Raw genomic sequence first — 22,094 nt, forward strand, 5'->3', positions numbered from 1 at the left:
AGGAAGGATAAAAAAGTAAGTCATATTATCTTAATGGTGAGAGATCAGATGTAGAGGGATCTGGATGTCCTAGTGCATGAATCACAAAAGGCTAGTATGCAAGTACAACAAGTAATTAGGAAAGCTAGTAGAATATTATCGCTTATTGCGAGGGGAATTGAATATAAAATTATGTTATACAGGACATTGGTGAGACCACATCTGGAGTATTGTGTACAGTATTGGTCTCCTTACCAGAGATTTTGAATGTTTTCCAAGCAGGAGTAGACAGATTCTGGATAAGGAACAGGGTTTCAGGTTATTGTGGGTTTACAGGAGGTTACAGTCAGATCTTATTAAATGGTGGAGCAGACTCAAAGGGCCAAGTAGCCTCCTCCTCCTAATTCATATGTTTTAGGTTTATTTTGTTTATTAGTGTCACAAGTAGGCTTACATTAACACTGCAATTAAGTTACTATGAAAATCCCCCAGTCGCCACACTCCGGCGCCTATTCATGTACACGGAGGGAGAATTTAGCATGGCCAATGCACCTAATCAGCACATCTTTTGGATCATGGAAGGAAACCAGGGCACCCAGAGGAAACCCATGCAGACACGGGGAGAATGTGCAGACTCTGCAGAGAGAGGGACCAAAGCCAAGAATTGAACCTGGGTCCCTGGCACTGTGCGGCAGCAGAGCTAACCACTGCACCACCGTGTATGTTCTTGAGTGTTGCTGGAGCAGTACTGAAAGATCTGTCCAGGGAGTGTATAATACCAATGAGAAGTTAGGGAAAAATTCTTACTCCCTCGATTACCCCAACATCCCAACAATGTGCTAACGAAGGGTCATCCAGACTCAAAACGTTGGCTCTATTCTCTCTCCACATATGCTGTCAGACCTGCTGAGATTTTCCAGCATTTTCTGTTTTTGTTTTTGTCCCAACAATGCAATGATGAATGCAAAAAAATGCCCTTTTCAAATACATCAATTTTCCCATTAGTTTTGTGCATGTGCCATAGATATAAAACAGAGAGGGAACTACACAAAAGGGTAAAAATACCTTGTAATTGTCTGTAATGTGTTGTAAAATTAAATAGTGCAACCAAAAACAAAAAAAACCCTAAGGGGTGGCATAGTGGTTAGCACTGCTGCCTCACAGCACCAGGCACCCAGGTTCAATTCCCGGCTTGGGTCACTGTCTGTGCAGAGTCTGCACATTCTCCCCATGTCTGCATGGGTGCTTCGGTTTCCTCCCACAGTCTGAAAGACATGCTGGTTAGGTGCACTGGCCATGCTAAATTCTCCCTCCTTGTACCCGAATAGACGTGGCGACTGGGGGATTTTCACAGTAACTTCATTGCAGCGTTAATGTAAGCCTACTTGTGACACTAATAAATAAACTTTAAGAAGTACCTCCTGAAGCTGCAGTTTCCAATCTGAGGCCAGGCCCATCGATGATGTAATTGAGTTCCTCCGCCCTGGGGAAGGGCTTCCCTGTCACATTATCCAGCCTCGCTGCTCGCCAGCCCTGGCTCTCTGGCACTGAGTGTGTTATGAGCTTCCCAATGTAGGGAGCCGGAACAAACCTTGGTCCCGTCTTCGGTGTTGTGGGCGTTGAATCAGAGGCTCCCTTGGGTCCCGTGGAGAGACAAAGCTGGGTGGAAAAAAAGTGGTGAAATAAAAGTGAGTATCTTCTTGCTGTGGGAAAGTAATGCGGAGCGAGAGGGGTTGAGAGAGCAGCAACTACGGGAGGGAGGGAAGGAAGAAAGGTAGGTATAGCAGAGAGTTGAGACGGGAGATTAGATGGTTCAGGGGGATGAGGAAGGCAGTGCGAATGCTGTAAACAGGAGTATTGTGCGGCCACTCAATTTCATCTCAACAATCGCCCACTTTTTAATGACCTGATGATTATATGTAGAAATTACGACTCCATAGAAAATAAGGGCCGGCACTGAATGGGTTAACGCCAGGCTGAAACAAGCTTGCAACTTATTGAAACATTCACCGTGGAATGGAAGTTAGAAACTACTTGCAAGTTGCCAGATTGCATTGATGTGGCTGAAGTCTAGGATTCTCCCTCCCCGTGCTTATCCACCCCAGCCTCCCAGTCTGAATGACAAGCCCGGGATTTGGGTGGGGTTGCTGAATTAAAATGAGCGATATCTGGCCCCGGGTGCCCAGCATGAAGTGACCGAGCCACCTGCCTTTGGCACGGGCGAGGGTTTAACTGTGAGAGTGCCACAAGGCAGAAACGTGGACATTCTAGAAAGTTGGATCGATTGGTCGATTTCTGTTGCTCTCTCTTGTGTCTCACTCTGTGTCATTTACCTGAAACTAACCGGGTGCAATTTCAATTGGGGCTGCGGAACGCGATGCAACAAATGCTGGTCTGGCCGGCGGTGCCCACATCCCATAAATTATTTTTAAAAGAGGTAGGAGCCTCTGTTCTGCAAATGTTTCTAACGGGGGGTAAGTGAGCAGTGTTGGCTGGAAACTGATAACCGCACCCAAAACTACTGCAATAATAAATAATAATGCCAAAGTCAAAAATGGCCAGTTGCAAAAGTGAAGAAAAAATTGGTCAATTGGAGCAGTTTTGCAGAGTAAATCGATATATGACATTGAGGGGGCTATCAGTATAGTTATAATACAGCAGTATTAGTGCAAATGTGCCCTGTAGCTACACCGCTACCATTCCCAACCTATTTATACCTGGGAAATAAGCATTGTCTGGTGAAAAAAAACAGTGGCCCTCCAAAGCAACAACAACTTGCATTTATATAGTGCCTTTAACGTGGTAAATGCCCCCCACCCCTGTCAGCTGCTACACATGAAGACAATCAGACAACAATTGGCAAGGAATCACCCACAGGAGATATTTAGACACATGTTAGGTGAGGTGTTAGGTTTTAAGGATTGTCTTAAAGTGGGGCAGAAAGGTTGAGCACTTAAGGCCGAGAAAGCTGACAGTTTGACCCAGGGCTGGAGCGAAATAAAAGTGGAAGGTTGGTTGTTTTTCTTCTGTTACACCCCCTTTTTTGTTTTATCTCCCAAAAACTAAAAAGGACATGGCTGGTATGAGTGGGAGGCCAGTATACTGCATTCGGTGTGGGATGTGGGAGTTCCTGGAGACAACTTGCCTCCCGGAAGTCCATATCTGTGCCAGATGCGTGGAACTGCAACTCCTGAAGGATCGTGTAAGGGAGCTGGAGCTGAGGCTCGATGAACTCAGTTTAGTTAGAGAAAATGAGAGATTAATAGATAAAAGTTATAGTCAAGTAGTGACACCAGGGTCTCGGAAGGAAGACACGTGGGTCACAGTTAGGAGGGGTAATAGTCAGAAGGGTGATGTGCCAGAAAGTACCCCAGTGGCAGTCTCCCATAAAAGAAAGGGATGGGCAACAGATGGGAGAAGGGAAGGGAGAGAGCAGTCTGTGGAGGGATCCCCTGTGGTTGTCCCCCTCCAAAATAGGTATATTGTTTTGGATTCTGTGGAGGGGGATGACCCTCCAGGGGTAAGCCACGAGGACCAGATCGCCTCCACGGAGACAGGCTCAGGGGTCCGGAAGGGAAAGAAGGGGTTTAGGAGAGCGATAGTTGTGGGGGACGCAATGGTTAGAGGCACGGACAGGCGGTTCTGTGGGAGTGAACGAGAATCCAGGATGGTAGTCTGCCTCCCTGGTGCCGGGGTACTGGATGTCTCCGATAGGGGAGGAAGCATATTTAAAAAGGAAGGTAGTCAAACGAATGTGATTATACACATTGGTGAAAATGATGTAGGTAGGAAGAGCAGGGGGGTCATACGAGAGAAATTCAGGGAGTTGGGTGCGAGGCTAAAAAGTAAGGCCTCCAGGGTAGCAATCTCGGGACTGCTCCCGGTGTCTAGTGCAAGTGAGGCTCGGAACAGGGAGATTCTACAGTTGAACGCGTGGCTAAAGGACTGGTGCAAGAGGGAGGGTTTTAAATTCATAGATAACTGGGAAATCTTCAAGTCAGGATGGCAACTGTACAGAAAGGATGGGTTACACCTTAACTGGAAGGGAGCAAATATCCTGGCTGGGAGTTTTGCTAGAGTGTTTCGGCAGGATTTAAACTAGTGTGGCAGGGGGGGTGGGGAACAAAACAGTAGGTCAGTAAATACTGAGGCCGGGGTTGAGCTGGGGGCCAGGGCAAGGCTAGCTAAGAAGAGGAGCACTCTGGAGGAGGATGACCCGAGTGGGCCTGGAGGTCTGGAGTGCATCTGCTTCAATGCGAGGAGCGTAACGGGTAAAACAGACGAACTTAGGGCCTTAATGCTTATGCGGAATTTGGATGTGGTTGCGGTGACGGAAACTTGGTTAAAAGAAGGACAGGACTGGCAGCTGAATATTCCGGGGTATAAGTGTTTTAGGCGAGACAGAGGAGGGGCTATAAAAGGTGGGGGAGTAGCGATATTAGTTAAGGAGCATATTACCGCGGTGCAGAGGGTAGACAACTTAGAGGGGTCATGTACTGAGTCGCTGTGGGTGGAACTCAGAAACAGGAAGGGTGCAGTCACTATGCTGGGGGTGTACTACAGACCACCCAACAGCCCACGGGAAGTGGAGGAAAGGATATGTCAGGAGATTCTGGATAGGTGCAGAAAAAATAGGGTTGTTGTAGTGGGGGACTTTAATTTCCCTGGCACAGACTGGAAAGTGCTTAGGGCTGGGGGTCTGGACGGGGAGGAATTTGTAAAATGCACACTGGAAGGTTCTTTGGAACAGTATGTAAATAGCCCAACTAGAGAGGGGGCTATACTGGACCGAGTTCTGGGAAATGAGCCCGGTCAGGTCGTCAAAGTTTCGGTAGGGGAACATGTGGCAAATAGTGACCACAACTCTGTTAACTTTAGGATAGTAATGGACATGGATGAGTGCTGTCCTACGGGCAGGGTGCTAAATTGGGGGAAGGCTAACTATTGCCAGATTAGGCAGGAATTGGTGGATGTTGATTGGGAGAGGATGTTAGAGGGTAAGTCCGCGTCTGGCATGTGGGAGTCTTTTAAGGAACTATTGATAAGGCTGCAGGATAGGCATGTGCCTGTAAAAGGAAAGATAGGAAAGGTAGGATTCGAGAGCCGTGGATAACCAGGGAAATTGAGGATCTGATTAAAATGAAAAGGGAGGCGTACATTAAGTCCAGGCAACAGAAAACAGATGGAGCTCTGGAGGAATACAGAGAGAGTAGGAAAGAACTCAAACGGGGAGTTAGAAGGGCAAAAAGAGGTCACGAGATGTTCTTGGCAGGCAGGATTAAGGAGAATCCTAAGGCATTCTATTCATACGTTAGGAACAAAAGAGTTGTCAGGGAGAAAATCGGACCTCTCAGGGACAAAGGAGGGGAATTATGCTTAGAACCCAAGGGAATAGGGGAGATCCTAAATGAATACTTTGCATCGGTATTCACGAAGGAGAGGGGCGTGTTAACCGGGAGTGTCTCGGAGGGAGGTGTTGACCCGTTAGAGAAAATCTCCATTACAAGAGAGGAAGTGTTAGGTTTTTTAGGGAACATTAAAACTGACAAAGCCCCAGGGCCTGATGGCATCTATCCTCGACTGCTCAGGGAGACGAGAGATGAAATTGCTGGGCCTCTGACGGAAATCTTTGTCGCTTCTTTGGACACAGGTGAGGTCCCTGAGGATTGGAGAATAGCGAATGTGGTCCCGTTGTTTAAGAAGGCGGCACGGTAGCACAGTGGTTAGCACTGCTGCTTCACAGCTCCAGGGTCCCGGGTTCGATTCCCGGCTCGGGTCACTGTCTGTGTGGAGTTTGCACATTCTCCTCGTGTCTGCGTGGGTTTCCTCCGGGTGCTCCGGTTTCCTCCCACAGTCCAAAGATGTGCGGGTTAGGTTGATTGGCCAGGTTAAAAAATTGCCCCTTAGAGTCCTGGGATGTGTAGGTTAGAGGGATTAGCGGGTAAAATATGTGGGGGTAGGGCCTGGGTGGGATTGTGATTGGTGCAGACTCGATGGGCCGAATGGCCTCCTTCTGCACTGTAGGGTTTCTATGATTTCTATGAAGGGTAGCAGGGATAACCCAGGAAATTATAGGCCGGTGAGCCTGACGTCCGTGGTAGGGAAGTTGTTGGAGAGGATTCTTAGAGACAGGATGTATGTGCATTTAGAAAGGAACAATCTCATTAGTGACAGACAGCATGGTTTGTAAGAGGGAGGTCATGCCTTACAAATTTGGTGGAGTTTTTTGAGGAAGTGACAAAAACGGTTGATGAAGGAAGGGCCGTGGATGTCGTCTATATGGATTTCAGTAAGGCATTTGACAAAGTCCCACATGGCAGGTTGGTTAAAAAGGTTAAGGCTCATGGGATACAAGGAGAAGTGGCTAGATGGGTGGAGAACTGGCTTGGCCATAGGAGACAGAGGGTAGTGGTCGAAGGGTCTTTTACCGGCTGGAGGTCTGTGACCAGTGGTGTTCTGCAGGGCTCTGTACTGGGACCTCTGCTATTTGTGATATATATAAATGATTTGGAAGAAGGTGTAACTGGTGTAATCAGCAAGTTTGCGGATGACACGAAGATGGCTGGACTTGCGGATAGCGAAGAGCATTGTCGGGCAATACAGCAGGATATAGATAGGCTGGAAAATTGGGCGGAGAGGTGGCAGATGGAGTTTAATCCGGATAAATGCGAAGTGATGCATTTTGGAAGAAATAATGTCGGGAGGAGTTATACAATAAATGGCAGAGTCATCAGGAGTATAGAAACACAGAGGGACCTAGGTGTGCAAGTCCACAAATCCTTGAAGGTGGCAACACAGGTGGAGAAGGTGGTGAAGAAGGCATATGGTATGCTTGCCTTTATAGGATGGGGTATAGAGTATAAAAGCTGGAGTCTGATGATGCAGCTGTATAGAACGCTGGTTAGGCCACATTTGGATTACTGCGTCCAGTTCTGGTTGCCGCACTACCAGAAGGACGTGGAGGCGTTAGAGAGAGTGCAGAGAAGGTTTACCAGGATGTTTCCTGGTATGGAGGGTCTTAGCTATGAGGAGAGATTGGGTAAACTGGGGTTGTTCTCCCTGGAAAGACGGAGAATGAGGGGAGATCTAATAGAGGTGTACAAGATTATGAAGGGGATAGATAGGGTGAACGGTGGGAAGCTTTTTCCCAGATCAGAAGTGACGTTCACGAGGGGTCACGGGCTCAAGGTGAGAGTGGCGAATTATAACTCAGATATTAGATGGATGTTTTTTACACAGAGGGTGGTGGGGGCCTGGAATGCGCTGCCAAGTAGGGTGGTGGAGGCAGGCACGCTTACATCGTTTAAGACTTACCTGGATAGTCACATGAGCAGCCTGGGAATGGAGGGATACAAATGATTGGTCTAGTTGGACCAAGGAGCAGCACAGGCTTGGAGGGCCGAAGGGCCTGTTTCCTGTGCTGTACTGTTCTTTGTTCTTTGGAGTTTGCAAGAGGTCAGATTTAGAGGAATGTAGGAATGGGCAGCCCGGTGGCACAGTGGTTGGCACTGCTGTCTCACAGCACCAGAGACTGGGTTCAATTCCAGCCTCAGGTCATTGTCTGTGTGGAGTTTACCCATTTTCCCCGTGTCAGCGTGGGTTTCCTCCAGGTGCTGCCGTTTCCTCCCACATTCCAAAGATGTGCAGGTTAGGTTGATTGGCCATGCTAAATTGACCCTAGTGTCGGGAGATTAACAGGGTAAATATGTGGGGTTACGGGAATAGGACCTCGGTGGGACTGTGGTCGGTGCAGACCCGATGGGCTGAATGTTGGGATTCTATGATCCTAGTGTTCTCAGAGGGTTGTGGGGCTAAAGGACATTCCAGCGATTAGGGAGAGCGGGTTTGTGGATGATTTGAACACGAATTTCTAAATTTGAGGCATTGCCAGATTGAAAGCTGATGTGGATCAATGAGCACAGGAGAGATAGGGCAATGAGTAGGAGGTAGGATATGGGCAACAAAGTTCGAAAAGAACTGAGGTTTTAGAGGGCAGGAGATGGAGGGCTGCCTGGAGAGCATTGAATAGTCAAGTCAGGAGGTAACAGGATGATGGTTTTATCCAGCAGACGATTTGAGGGAGAAGTGGAAAGGAGTCACATTTACAGAGGGAGAAGTGAGCAAGCTTGGTGATGGGAAAGGTGTGGCACTTGAAGCTGAGCTCAGGATTCAACAGAACATCCAGGTTTCCCAAAGTCTGGTTTAGCCTTCGTAAGAAGTCTCACAACACCAGGTTAAAGTCCGACAGATTTATTTGGAATCACGAGCTTTCACAAGCTGCTCCTTCATCAGGTGAGTAAGGTGTATTCACCTAATGAAGGAGCAATGCTCCAAAAGCTCATGATTCCAAATAAGCCTGTTGGACTTTAACCTGGTGTTGTGAGACTTCTTACTATGCCCACCCCAGTCCAACGCCAGCATCTCCACATCATGTTTCAGCCTTAGACAGTGGCCAGGGAGGGAGATGAATCAGTGGCTAAGGAACAGATTTTCACCCATCCTGAGATGAGCTGGCAGTCTGAAAGGCATTTTGGGCATGCAAGAATCATTGGCATTTGTGTGATGACTCACATATTGATGAACCCGGTTATGCAGTTTGGAGAGGATAAAAGTAAAGGCTGATGATAAAAACATTGGACTTGGTTTGGAAAATGCTTCAGTTATGATGCACCTTGCTTATGTAGGTCCAAACATCATGACAACCTATGCTCTGCTATGCACATGACCTTTGTTGAATACATTTAAGGCTGGATAGGCTGATTTTTTGGTCTCTCCGGGGATATGGGGAATGAGCAGAAAAATGAAGTTGAAGTTCAAGATCAGTCATGATCATATTGAATGGCGGACTAGGGTCAACAGCTGATAATGTTTAGTCCTGCTCCTATTTTTAGCGTTCCCAGTATGTATTTCATGCAGCAGAATGGGTTATGAAATACACACAGGAATAGTTTCACTCCTGTTATAATCGGTCAAGTTATTGATCCAACTCTTGTAAAGTGGAGATTGCTTTGAAGACACAATATTCAGTATAGCTGCACGCATGATTCAACTTTGATCTGATTGAATATAGGTGTAATATTGTCAATGCACAACTTTCTTATTAGATGCTTCATTGGAAGATCAAATTTTAAACTTCCTCTGCAATGCATTTCTGAGTGGTCATATTTCATGTCAATTCTGTAAACTACTGGTCCATTGATCACTTTGCCTGTTTGCTCCATGGAATAGGGCTGGACGGCATGGTGGCACAGTGGTTAGCACTGCTGCCTCACAGTGCCAGGGACCCGGGTTCAATTCCAGCCTGTGGAGTTTGCACATTCATCATGTGTCTGCGTGGGTTTCCTCCAGGTGCTCCAGTTTCCCCCCACAGTCCAAAGATGTGCAGATTAGGTGGATTGGCCATGCTAAATTGCCCTTTAGTGTCTCAAAATATGTAGGTTCAGAGGATTTGCGGAGTAAATACATGGGGTTACGGGGATAGAATAGGAGGATGGGTCTAGGTAAGTTGCTTTGTCGAAGAGTCAGTGCAAACTCGATGGGTCAAACTGATGTTCTAAACTTCTATTAACCTGACACTACGTATAAATTTAGCTATGTTGACAACTTATGGGACTGACCTGATGCCCTGTCTTAATGCACCATCGGTTTTGAATAGTTCATCATTGAAGAGGCTAATACCTTTTTGTAAGCCCTCACAACAATGCTCTGCTCAGTAAGCTCCACCAATTGAACATGCCACCAGAAACATTATTCTAATGCTTGTTTCTCCAATTTGTCGCAGCCCAAGCTCACTACCTAACATTTTCAGATTTCAATTAGCTTTGTTCCTATGTTTCTTTTTCTTAACAATACCAATAATGAAATCACTAGTAAAATGACACATATGGTGGAAATGAAAAAATGTTTTGAAAAGCTGAAAAGCTAACCATACAACATCCAAAAATAAATCAAATTTATTGACATCAAAGCAAGTCTTTGAAGATTTTGTCAGAGCAACACATTTGCCTCCTTCTGCACTGTAGGAATTCTATGATTCTATGTGTTTACCTTGCTGCGAAGTTTGAAGTAGTGGGAGGTACTTTGGTAATGTTCAGATAAGACAGAACTTGGGTCAATTGAAACTCATTGAACAAAACACTCATGATCATCATCTGGGACGTATCACTTTATATTTCACTGAATCGTAGAATTTTTCTGAACTGCATGAATTCATTCACATTTTGATCAGTTTAGATTTTTAAAATACAGTTCAAAGTTATTACCCCTTCATGTGATTATGCGGGAAAAGAGATGTGTGTTTGTGGTAGAAAAGCAAATCTTTCGTATCCAAACCCTCAGCTACAAAGAGTGTTGTCTTCTGATTGTCTCATCTTGTGAAACAATTTCCCTGTCAAAGATCCATAATTAATGAGACTTGTACAGAAACAAGTCAAGGTTTTAAACAAAATGTTCATGGTTTTTAAACTATTATTAAAATATAATAACCCTTATATCCAGGGTTGCTTGACATCCCGTGATAAATTTCACAAATTTCTGTACTAACCATGCGTAGTATAATTATCTCATCAAATAGCACAATTCTGCATAGTGAGAATTGGTTGCAGTGAAAATGCCAGATTTTTGAGTTAAGCTGAGTGGTAACCAATTTGCTTAACTTAATTCTGGTATTCTGCCCCCAGAAGGCTCTGCAATATAATCTGATTATAATTGATCAGATGCAATGGTTTACAAACTTCCTGCTTTTCTTTATAGTTGAGATAATATAAGATTTCTTATTTTGGATCATTAATAACTGTGTCATCCAAGGAATAGTAAATATCCTCATTCTTGTCGAGGGGTCTACATCACACCTTAACCCAGCTATGTGAAACTGATGTAACTGATAATCTTCACCTCTGTCTCATTCGGAAACCACTCCAATGTGCTTGTTTGCTGTTTTATTCTGTTACCAATTTGCTTATTTTGCTACTGTCGCATGGGCTTTGATGCTAAAACAATGGATCCATAATGGCTGCATCATTTAAGCATTATTGATTCAGACATAATCAATGCAAGTTTACCACGTGCCAATTTAAACTTGATTACCATAAAATAACACTGTCATTGCTTACTCTATAACTATGTGTCAAGACATTTGCCAAAGTGTATACTAGTATATATTTTCTTGTCAGCTAATTTGTGCTATTAAGGAAGAATTATCTTCATGGCTAAGTGTTTGATGGGCCTTTTCTCTTTGCATAATGTGAGGACATAAATCCTGTTAAACACAATCTGTATGTGACAGGAACGTAACAAAATGGATGCAGCACTCCTTCAGTTCCTTCCAAACAATTATATAGGATGTAGAGGTCATTCGACCAACTGTCCAATTGTCCACAGAAGCCTCCTTCAAACCCTCTTCATCTGACTCATTTTAAGCACATAACCTTTTATTCCTTTCTCCCTCACCAGTTTATACAGCTTCATTGTAAATCCATCAGTGTTTTACACCTCAACTACTCCTTGTGGTAGTAAGACCCCTGATTTATCCATTCACTGGGTAGAGAAATTTCTCTTGGATTCCCAGTATGATTAATTCATCTTGTATTTATGATCCCCAGTTTTGGTGGGAGGGTTTTAGTAGGCTATCCACCCAACCTCCTCCTCCATACACCACTATTATCACTTTATTATCTCACACAATCTGTACGTTAGATCTGTCAATTTACTAGATTTGCATTCAAAATAAATGTAACTTGACCAGATTTCTGCAAATTGTTCTGCTAATAAGACTGGAGGACATCACAATTCAGAAATAGGGAGCACTTCTAATTTATGCATCCAAATGTTCCTGGGTGACTTGTTCAGTGAAGGTATAGACTACAAAATTTGACAACATAGCATCACTGGTGTCAGCACCACCAAGACCCAGAGGCCGGAATTTTACCACCTGGCCCACCCTGGAATTGTGGCGGGCAAGGTTCACAAAATGGAATTTTCCATTGGCCTCGCCCAAGTGAGGTCGCAAATCCAGGCCAGAGACTCAAAATGTGGCCGCATCGCTCCCAGCATGACCTGTGTTCCATTCCATGCTTGTAAGTGTGACAGCATGCACCAGAAGTGTGCAAATATACCAACTGAGCTTGTCCTTATCTGCAGTAGGTTAGTTCAGTTGGCTGGATGGCTGGTTCATGATGCAGAGTGACACCAACAGCATGGATTCAGTTCCTGTACCGGCGGAAGTTATTCACGAAGTGGTGATCCTCAGATTAAAACCCCACCAGTCAGCTCTCCCCCCTCAAAGGAGAGAGCAGCCTATGGTCATCTGGGACTCTGGCGACTTTATCTGCAGGTGGGACACCACACTACTGTATTTAAAGACATCAGCATGGGTCTTTCAGGCGATGTGTCCTTGACTTGGCTGAATTTATGAGTGTGTTAACCTTAGAACCATAGAATCCCTACAGTGCAGAAGGGGGCCATTCGACCCATCAAGGAGCTGGAGGAGTTTTGAAACATTCAGAAGGATGTGGTGCTAGACTTTGACAAGGAGGTCAGAGTACATTGAAGATTTATTACAATACCTGCTGTTACTAATTGGAACTCTATTTCAGACCCTCTGAGGCTGCAGCAGTAAGAAGTCCCACAACACCAGCTTAAAGTCCAAAACGTTTATGTGGAATTATGAGCTTCTGGAGCGCTGCTGGGTCACCTGATGAAGGAGCAGCGCTCCAAAAGCTTGTGCTACCAAATAAATCTGTTGGCCTTTAACTTGGTGTTGTGAGACTTCTTACAGTGCTCACCCCAGTCCAACACTGGCATCTCCACATCATGGCTGCAGCAGAACAGGAACGGGCAGTACAGACATGTCAGGATATGGGGGAAGGGCCTGGGTGGGATTGTGGTCGGTGCAGACTCGATGGGCCGAATGGCCTCTTTCTGTACTGTAGGGTTTCTATGATTTCTATGACATGAGTGAGGAGAAGCAGAGGGAGGAGGGGGAATGTTCTCAATAGAAGGCTCTACCCATCTATTGTCTTATGAGAGCAATTAGCCGACCCCCATCTCAGGCAGGGCAGCGTCTGAGGTGACTACAATTCACCACGGAGATAGTCATTCACCTGTGCTATCTCCTCCAAGCAGACCAGCGGTCATTGTTAATGTTGCAATCCAGTCACAATGAGGTGCATGCTCTCATTGTAAGTGAGAACAGCTGTTACTAATTTAAGGTTAGAGCATTATTCTCAAGTTTATATACAGACTGGTTTCCACCCAGACAGCTGGGATGGAAAAGGGAAGCCGTGCCTGTGTTCTGTGAATAAACCTGTGTTAGGGAAGGATTGGCTCCAGATGCCTCCTTCACTCAGTGAGTGCAGAGTTATAACAGCCATGTCTTCGACAGCCTGGTCTCATGCGGGCACAGCTACACCAGGCCTTTGCTGTGGCACCTGGTGAGGAGAAGGGGGGAGGAATCTGGGACGCTTTCACTCTGGATCGTAGCCTGTGAGCAGCTCATCAAACTTTGATACCCTTAATATCGGGCATTCCGGGGATAATGATGCAGCTATATAAGACCCTCGTCAGACCGCACTTGGAGTACTGTGCTCAGTTCTGGTCGTCTCATTACAGGAAGGATGTGGAAATGATTGAAAGGGTGCAGAGGAGATTTACAAGGATGTTGCCTGGATTGAGTGGCATGCCTTATGCGGATAGGCTGAGGGAGCTCGGTCTTTTCTCCTTGGAGAGACGTAGGATGAGAGGAGACCTAATAGAGGTATATAAGATGTTGAGAGGCATAGATCAGGTGGACTCTCAGAGGCTTTTTCCCAGGGTGGAAATGGCTGCTACGAGAGGACACAGGTTTAAGGTGCTGGGGGGTAGGTACAGGGGAGATGTTAGGGGTAAGTTTTTCACACAGAGGGTGGTGGGCGAGTGGAATCGGCTGCCGTCAGTGGTGATGGAGGCAAACTCAATAGGGACTTTTAAGAGACTCCTGGATGAGTACATGGGACTTAATAGGATGGAGGGTTATAGGTAGGCCTAGAAGGTAGGGATATGTCCGGCACAACTTGTGGGGCCGAAGGGCCTGTTTGTGCTGTAGTTTTTCTATGTTTCTATCTCATCCTCACATCTCCTTTGCTCCACAAGTCCCAACTTTGCAGGCTCAAGGGTCTATATAGTCTACCCTGCTCTTAATTCTTAATATTCTTTCTGTTTCTCTGATGTGTTCAATTATTCAATTGTTCAAGCATCCTCTTGGCCAAAATCTTGACACCAGAAAAAAACTTTTCCAGAACAACTTTACCCAAAACATTTGCAATATTACACACAAAATGAAACTAGTCACCTTTGGGCCTTCCCTTGGTGCCGATCTTGCATGTTCCTTCAACTGTCTCTTGGCTCTTCCAGTTGTTGCAGCATGGCTGGTGCAACATGGCTGACTTTCACTGGGGAGACTGTAAAGGCTGGGCTTCAGATTGAGCTACCTTGGCATGGGCAGGGGCAGCTTGTACTAGCTGGCCGAGAGGTAACAGCAAGGGCACTGGTGGACTGGCAGCAACGGAAGCACAAATACTGTCAGAGTGGGGTCACTGTATTCTGCTGGAGGACGGATTGTGAGAGTTGTTTGTGCTTTTGAGCATTGGCATCTGCAGCCATAGTGGCAACAGTGAGGCACAAAACAGTTCTTGTTTATCAGCAAGCCTGGATCCCGTGACCGCTGTGTGGCACACAGACACTGAGTGGCTTCTGCTTGTGTTGCAATGGAAGCTGAGATATTAGCTGCTAGGCACTGCATCAGAACTGAATCCACAAGCGCTGTCATGGCAATGAGCGGCTCTTCCTCACTGGTAAGGATGGGCCCCCAAGCTGTGTGCAAAATCCTGTGTGAAATTGGAGCTGGACTCCTCCATACTCCTTAACAGTGACTACAAATTCATACTAGGCCTGTCAGTGTGTCCAGCACTGTGTCCTTCTCTGTGTACATGCCCATCAGCATTCTCCTGTACGCTGCTCCTTCACAGTCCTCACCTGAGTCCTCTGCAGCAGAATTGATCTACAATCTGACCTGCCGGAGAGTTGGCCTGTTTGCAACCCACTCATGCCCAATGACACAGCAACTCTATACCACTTATTTTTAAAAATTATTCCATCCAAAAAACAAATTCAAATTGAATCCAATTCATGGTCCCTACGTGAGGGACAAACAAGATCCAGGCTGACAGGATGAGGCATCGTACCCATCCCCCCAGGCTTGATCTGACACTTTATCTTAGCCAAAAGGCCGAGATAGCTTTGGAAAATTGCATCAGGCAACGCCCCGGTTAAGCCTCATCAGCTACCCTGATCACTGACTCGACCCCATCCTGGGAGATCAATCTGCCTGATCATTGGCTGCCCCCTGTCAGGTGAACCACATGCGTGATCCTGGTTTCACCCCTGCCAACCAGATACCGCCGTCTAAAACGTGCACAATTCCAGAGTCTAAGCTGGAGTTGTGAGTGTCAGGTCAAGTGGGGGTGGCACGGTGGCACAGTGGTTAGCACTGCTGCCTCACATCACCAGGGAACTGGTTTAATTCCTGGCTTAGGTCACTGTCTGTGTGGAGACTGCACGCTCTCCCCATGTCTGCGTGGGTTTCCTCCGGGTGCTCCAGTTTCCTCTCACAGTCCGAAACATGTGCTGGTTAGGTGCATCGGCCATGCTAAATTCTCCCTCAGTGTACCCAAGTGCCGGAGTGTAGCGACTAGGGAATTTTCATAGTAACTTCATTGCAGTGTTGATGTAAGCCTACTTGTGACTAATAAATTAACTTTAACTTTAAGTGATAATGGTACTCTTGCTGATAGCCTTAATGGTGAGACGATACTGGTTGAACAGGTGATGGGCTTTGGGTACCTGAAGGTATGAATGCAGGAAAGAAGAGTTGGGGTGAGGGCAGGGGGATAGTGAGGAAAACAGGAGGTGCATGGCCACACCATGTGCAGCTTTAACCTCATGCCAGGTAGGAAGATATGGGTAAAGTGGGATTTAAGAAGAGGGATAAGGCTAGTTCAAACTATCAAACTGAATGTTGTCGGCTGTACCTCAGTCACTTCTGGCCCTGATTGAGAACACTGTCTGCTCTGAGGAGCTCGAGTCTGTCCTCTGTCTGTTCACTGCTGCTCACACTACGCGACCTTGTCCTGCCGGAGAGAGGGAAGAGTATCAGTGAGTGTGCTGCTGTGTATATCATAGCTGAATAGCTGGAAGTATGTGAAAGCTGTGAGATGTGGGATTGAGGCTTGCAGCATCAGTAAGTGTGCGAGGGTGAGCTGGAGCATATCAATGCTGGACATGAGTCCTGATCGCATTATAATGCCTATCCCCACTAATGAATTTAATCAAAGTTTTAGCCCGTGGAGGTCAATTCCCTTTACCCTGTCCCAGCAGACTAACTCTGCGTCTCAGGAAAGGATCATCCATCACATCAGTTTTACTTGTTACTCTTCCAGCCCATTTAGTCTCTCAGTATCTTGAATCCAGGCTATCAATTTTATGCAAACGTGTGCAAAATTATGAGCAATTTTGCAGAATAAACTCAACTTTGAGGAAGTGCTTTATTACTGCCCGTTCTCTTCTCATGTTCATCTCTTATCCCAATCAAGGAAAACATCTTTTCACTTTGTACTACATTTAAAATCAGGGGGTCGGTTAGCTCAGTTGGCTGGACAGCTGGTTTGTGATGCCAAAGGTGTGGGTTCAATTCCTGTACTGGCTGAGGTTATCCATGAAGGCCCTGCCTTCTCAACCTTGCCCCTCACCTGAGGTGTGGTGACCCTCGGGTTAAATTGCTACCAGTCAGCTCTCTCTCCTCAAAGGGGAGAGCAGCCTATGATTCTCTGGGACTATGGTGACGTTCATTCATTTCACATGTAAAACTGGATCCCAGGTGTGAAAAATCATTAGGATAACAAACTGGGCCACTCATTCCTTTCCAAAGTAACTTGCCTGGTTTTTATATTGCAGAGCAATAAATCACATCAGCCATTCTATTTCCTCTCACTGGTCAAAAAACTAATTCAGCAGTTATTGAACAGAATGGCAGATGGATAAGACCAGCAAAGGTGATAGTATCCTATACAAAATGTTGAAATATCTATCAACTCACGGTGGCACAGTGGTTAGCACTGCTGCCTCACAGCACCAGGGACCCGGGTTAAAGTCCCATCTTGGGTCACTGTCTGTGCGGAGTCTGTACGTTGTCTGTGTGGGTTTCCTCCAGTGCTCCGGTTTCCTCCCATAGTCTGAAAGACGTGCTGGTTAGGTGAATTGGCCATGCTAAATTCTCCCTCAGTGTACCCAAACAGGCGCCGGAGTGTGGCGACTAGGGGATTTTCACGGTAGCTTCATTGCAGTGTTAATGAAAGCCTACTTGTGACTAATAAAATAACTTAAAGTAGGATTCACACATTGATTCTACAATGCAGGAGCAGTTAATCAATTATATATATCCTCACTCACAACATTGCATTGGGATAATTTAACTGTTTGTTCCACTCTCCCGTGAGTAAGTATTATCCTTGCATCTGATGTGACGTTATAGGCTGAATGTCAAATATTGAATCCAACTTCCAGCCTCTAAAGTGGAACCTTTTGCAAGAACATTATAGGTTGGGTTATAAAAATAGAAATTAAAGGAAAAAGTAAACAGCATGCTTCTTTTCGTTCACCAAATAAACTAAATCAGCAGACTGTGGGATAAATTAAAAGTGCATTTCCTTAAAGGGATACTGCATTAAAGTACACAGAATCTCAAAGGAAGCTTAAAACATCAAAACCAAGATGAGATTAAAGGGATTGATAATGCACCCCGGTCCCCATGGTATTAAACAGTGTGTTTGCGCCATTTCTATGCTCAGCAGTGCTTCAGTACAAAGCAGTTGGATGGTGCAGTTCCTGTTTGCTCCATCTCAGCTTAACAGAGCTTTCTTCCAGCTGTATCATCTAATTTAGCTGAGCAAACATATCAGCCAGTGCCGACTGATTTGCTTATTTGTTACATTCCAAGAAGATATGCAGTTCCTTTCTGTTTCTGAGAAGAGTTTGTTAACATCCTATTCTGATGATACTTTATTGAGCATTGATGCCGATGTACTTCATAAATCTATACTTCTGTTTTTAAATATTTGAAAAGTATTTAGACATTGGCAAATGTATCAGAATTAAGGAGAGGCAATGGCCTAGTGGTATTATCTCTGGACTATTAATCCAAAAACTCAGCTAATATTCTGGGGACCCGGGTTTGAATCCCGCCACGGCAGATGGTGGAATTTGAATGCAATAAAAAATATCTGGAAGTTAGAATCTAATGATGACCATTGTCTGAAAACCCCATCTGGTTCACTATTGCCCTTTAGGGAAGGAAATCTGCCGTCCTTACCTGGTCTGGCCTACATGTGACTCCAGAGCCACAGCAACGTGGTTGACTCTCAACTGTCCTCTGAACAAGGGCAACTAGGGAGGGGCAATAAATGCTGGCCAGCCAGCGACGCCCATGTCCCCCATGAGTGAACAAACAAAATAGAAACTTGCGTCAGAGGGATCTGGAATAGAGTCACAATGTGACAAAATAAATTTTATTAGCTTGATGGTCATTGAAGATAATGGATGACTTCTTACAATGAATATTTCTCATTTTCTCCACCGTACCCTCTGTCAGTGTAATCAATGCTCACCTTCAATAATGTGCTTGTTTGTTTAAACACAGGTTTCATGTTGGCGTCCACTCCAGATCCAATGATGCAGTCAAGTTCAACTGAGAATACAGATCTGGGCATGCGACTATGTTCTGAGTCCAATGATCTGCTGACCAGCCATACAGGAAGCACCTACTGCAGCAGTTCCAGAAGTGTATCCATTTGGACTTCAGAGCCACAGACTGCCTGGGAAGTCTACCACAAGCCAATTTTTGTCTTGTCAGTCGGAGGGGCTTTTTTCTTCTTGGGGTCCATAATGACTGGCTTGTATTTTGCGCAGATCATAAAGAAAACATGCAATGTACTGGGGCCTGCGTTTCTCTCCATTGGGATGATGTTTCTTGTATTTGGAGTAGTCTGGCTGCCAATCCTCAAGGAGAAACGAAAACAGAAGACCATGTCAAGGTACTTAAGGAACCATAAACCACCATCATTCTTTAACCTGTGAAGCAAAACTGCACTGCAGAGAAGCTTGCTGCTAAGCTAATGACTTCCGTGAGTGGATGTCTCCTGATGTTCTGTCATTCACGTTTACATGGGCCCATGGGAGTTAATGGAAGTGTATGACACTACATTCCTTATGTACTCTTTGGTATCAGTGAAGTTGGTCAGAAAGAAAAAGAAACTTGAGTTTATAATGTGACGTTCATGACATGAAGACATTTCAAAGCACTTTATAGCCAATTAAGAGTAGTCACAGTGATAGGTCATAACACGTGGAATAAAGTAACAATGTGACCTTTAATGAATTTTATTAACTTGCTGATCACTGAAAAAAATGGATGTCTTCTTTCAATGGATAACTTAATTTTTTTTCTAACATTTCTACCTGGTTGATCTTTATCAAAGAATTTAATTCTTTGACCTCTTGGGACCAATCCAGTTCTGACTATAAGGCTGTTTAAGCAACAAACTAACAAAGGACCAAGAATTGTTTCATCGTTTGTGGTCTATCAAGTTACCTAGTATGTGGCAAATAGATTCTGTGGTCATGAAATTAACCGTGCTGGTAAAAGGTTATCATTTATGATGTAAAGTTACTTGTAAATATTGTCCGAGAAATAAGTGGGTGAATCAACAGGTGACGATAGTAGAAAATATGCATGCTTCCCATGGTGCATAACTTTGGGTGTCTTAGGCTGAGACTAAGAAAATGCACCAAACCAAATACTGCACCTAATCATTAAAAACTTGCCTTGCTCCATTGGAAATTATCTGTCCACAGTATAGCCTTATTTCAAATGCTTGCACTCCAATATGTTTGTCCAGTCATCACTCAAGTTCACCCATCATATCCAATGGAATTTGTAATGAGATCTGCAACCAATCACCTTTGGTATGGTGACTACTATTAAAATCAATATGGTGTAAATTCTCTTACTAATTAAGTAGGTGTGCAATGATTGTTCATTGCACACACAATGCCTTAACATTCTGAGTTGAGAAACCTATCAGCTATGATTGAATGGCGGAACACACTCGATGGGCTGAATGGCCTAATTCTGCTCCTATATCTTATAATCTAAAATAAATCATAAACACATCCATTTGAAGCATGAACTGCATATTTCAGCAATATTGTTCAATTATATCGCACATTTTACATAGGAACATATTTGAGTATTGCTGAAAAAGGACATTTTACCAAAGGTTCTAGTTTTGCACTCATCAGGACAATTGCAGAAATACCAACATCAAGGGAAACAACACCTTATGCTGTATGAGTAGAGAGTGCTGATTGATAGCAGTGTTGCCATGGAGAACATAGCAGCTAATGGTGACTGACAGTTAACTGCCAAACATCATTTGAAACTTGAAAACAGGCAGCTTAACTCTGATTGGTAAAGGCATTGCCCTGAAGACTGAGCCAGTGAGTGACTATTGCTTATTTTGTTTAGCTGAAACAGGCGCAATGTGTGTACATTTCTTTCAGTTTGCAAAGAACAGGGTCCTGTTTATTACTGTATGTACCATTACTGTATCAACCTTTCCTGTATACGCACCACACTATGAGCCCAACTGTACTGGAAGTTACATATATTAATACACAGGGCAGCCTGAAAGAACAGAAAGAGTCAAACTGCCTGGTTCAAACAATGCTTGGCAGTTAACTGTCAGTCACCATTAACTGGTGCATTCTCTATGGCAATGCCTCTACCAATCAAAGTCCACTTACCAACCAGTCAGCATTCTCTTCCCACACCACAATATAAAGTTGTTGTTTGCCCTGACAAACTTCGACAAAATGGCTTTTTTCAGCAATACTCAAGTTCTGTGCTACCAAATGACTAGAAGAATATATCCTGTGGCACTTCACCAAAAACACCGTCAGCAAAATTTGTCAAAACATCTTCATGATTTTCTTACATCTTAGGTGAAAATAGATTAAAACCGCATACATTTCTTCTCAGTGAAATTCAGTAATACTCAGCTAAGAAATTTAAAAAAGTAAAACAAAATAACAAAGCATAATTAAATTTACCAACTTATCTCATTTTTCTGTTTTTTTTATTTAAACAGAGTGAAGGTTAGAATTTGAGATTTCATCTGTGATTTCCACAGGTAGGTTCGGGAGGAACTAATACAAAAAAACTTGAAGTAAATTGCCCCCACGTTGAGAGGAGTATTTATGTGAAAGTTTTAGATGATCATATTCTTCATTGCCAACTGTTTGCTTTCAGTTTCCTTGTACCATCTTGGGTAGCATAGTGGCACAGTGGTTAGCACTTCTGCCTCACAGCACCAGGGATGCGGGTTCAATTCCTGCCTCGGGTTACTGTCTGTGTGGAGTTTGCATGTCTGCGTGGGTTTCCTCCGGGTGTTCCGGTTTCCTCCCACACTCCAAAGATGTGCTGGTTAGGTGAATTGGCCATGATAAATTGACACTTAGTGCCAGGGGGACTAGTAGGGTAAATACATGGAATTACGGGGATAGAGTCTGGGTGGGATTGTGGTTGGTGCAGACTCGATGGGCCAAATAGCCTCCTTCTGCACTTTAGGGATTCTATGTAAGAACACACACCCATGCCCCAGCTGGGAATCCATGTAGGGTGATGGTGCAAGACAGCGATATTGTTTATTCTCTTGTGGGATGTGGGCATCACTGGCAAAGCCAGAAATTGTCGCCCATCCCTAGTTGCCCTTGAACTGAGTGGCTTGCCACACCGTTTCCACCATATTGCCTTGGATCTGGAGTCACATGTAGGCCAGACAGGTAAGCTCAGTAGATTTCCCTTCCAAGATAATATTTGTAAACCAGATGGGTTTTTACAACAGTCAACAATAGTTTCATGATCAAAATTACTGAGACTAGCTTTTCAATTCTGAATTTATTAATTGAATTTAAATTTCACCAGCTGCCATGGTGGGATATGAATTCTTATCCCCAGAGCATTGGCC

General features: G+C 44.7%; 1 protein-coding gene across 2 annotated transcripts in view; it reads left to right on the plus strand.

Annotated features, from left to right (window-relative positions):
• The first annotated feature begins 1,528 nt into the window (after positions 1-1,528).
• The window catches only part of pirt (phosphoinositide interacting regulator of transient receptor potential channels), a 28,224-nt gene continuing 7,658 nt past the window's right edge, over positions 1,529-22,094 (plus strand). Inside the window, exons 1-3 of one of the 2 annotated variants that reach the window (XR_013499226.1) lie at positions 1,529-1,667; positions 18,707-19,190; positions 21,216-21,257. Coding sequence is in view for 1 of the 2 variants with exons in the window: in XM_078225978.1 (XP_078082104.1) it covers positions 18,712-19,143 (432 nt within the window). In the remaining variant the exon portion in view is untranslated. Of the gene's footprint in view, positions 1,668-18,706; positions 19,976-21,215; positions 21,258-22,094 lie in introns of those variants that run through there. The other variant, XM_078225978.1, reaches the window with a different exon arrangement.

This window comes from Mustelus asterias, chromosome 12 (assembly GCF_964213995.1).
Source record: "Mustelus asterias chromosome 12, sMusAst1.hap1.1, whole genome shotgun sequence".
NCBI lineage: Eukaryota > Metazoa > Chordata > Chondrichthyes > Carcharhiniformes > Triakidae > Mustelus > Mustelus asterias.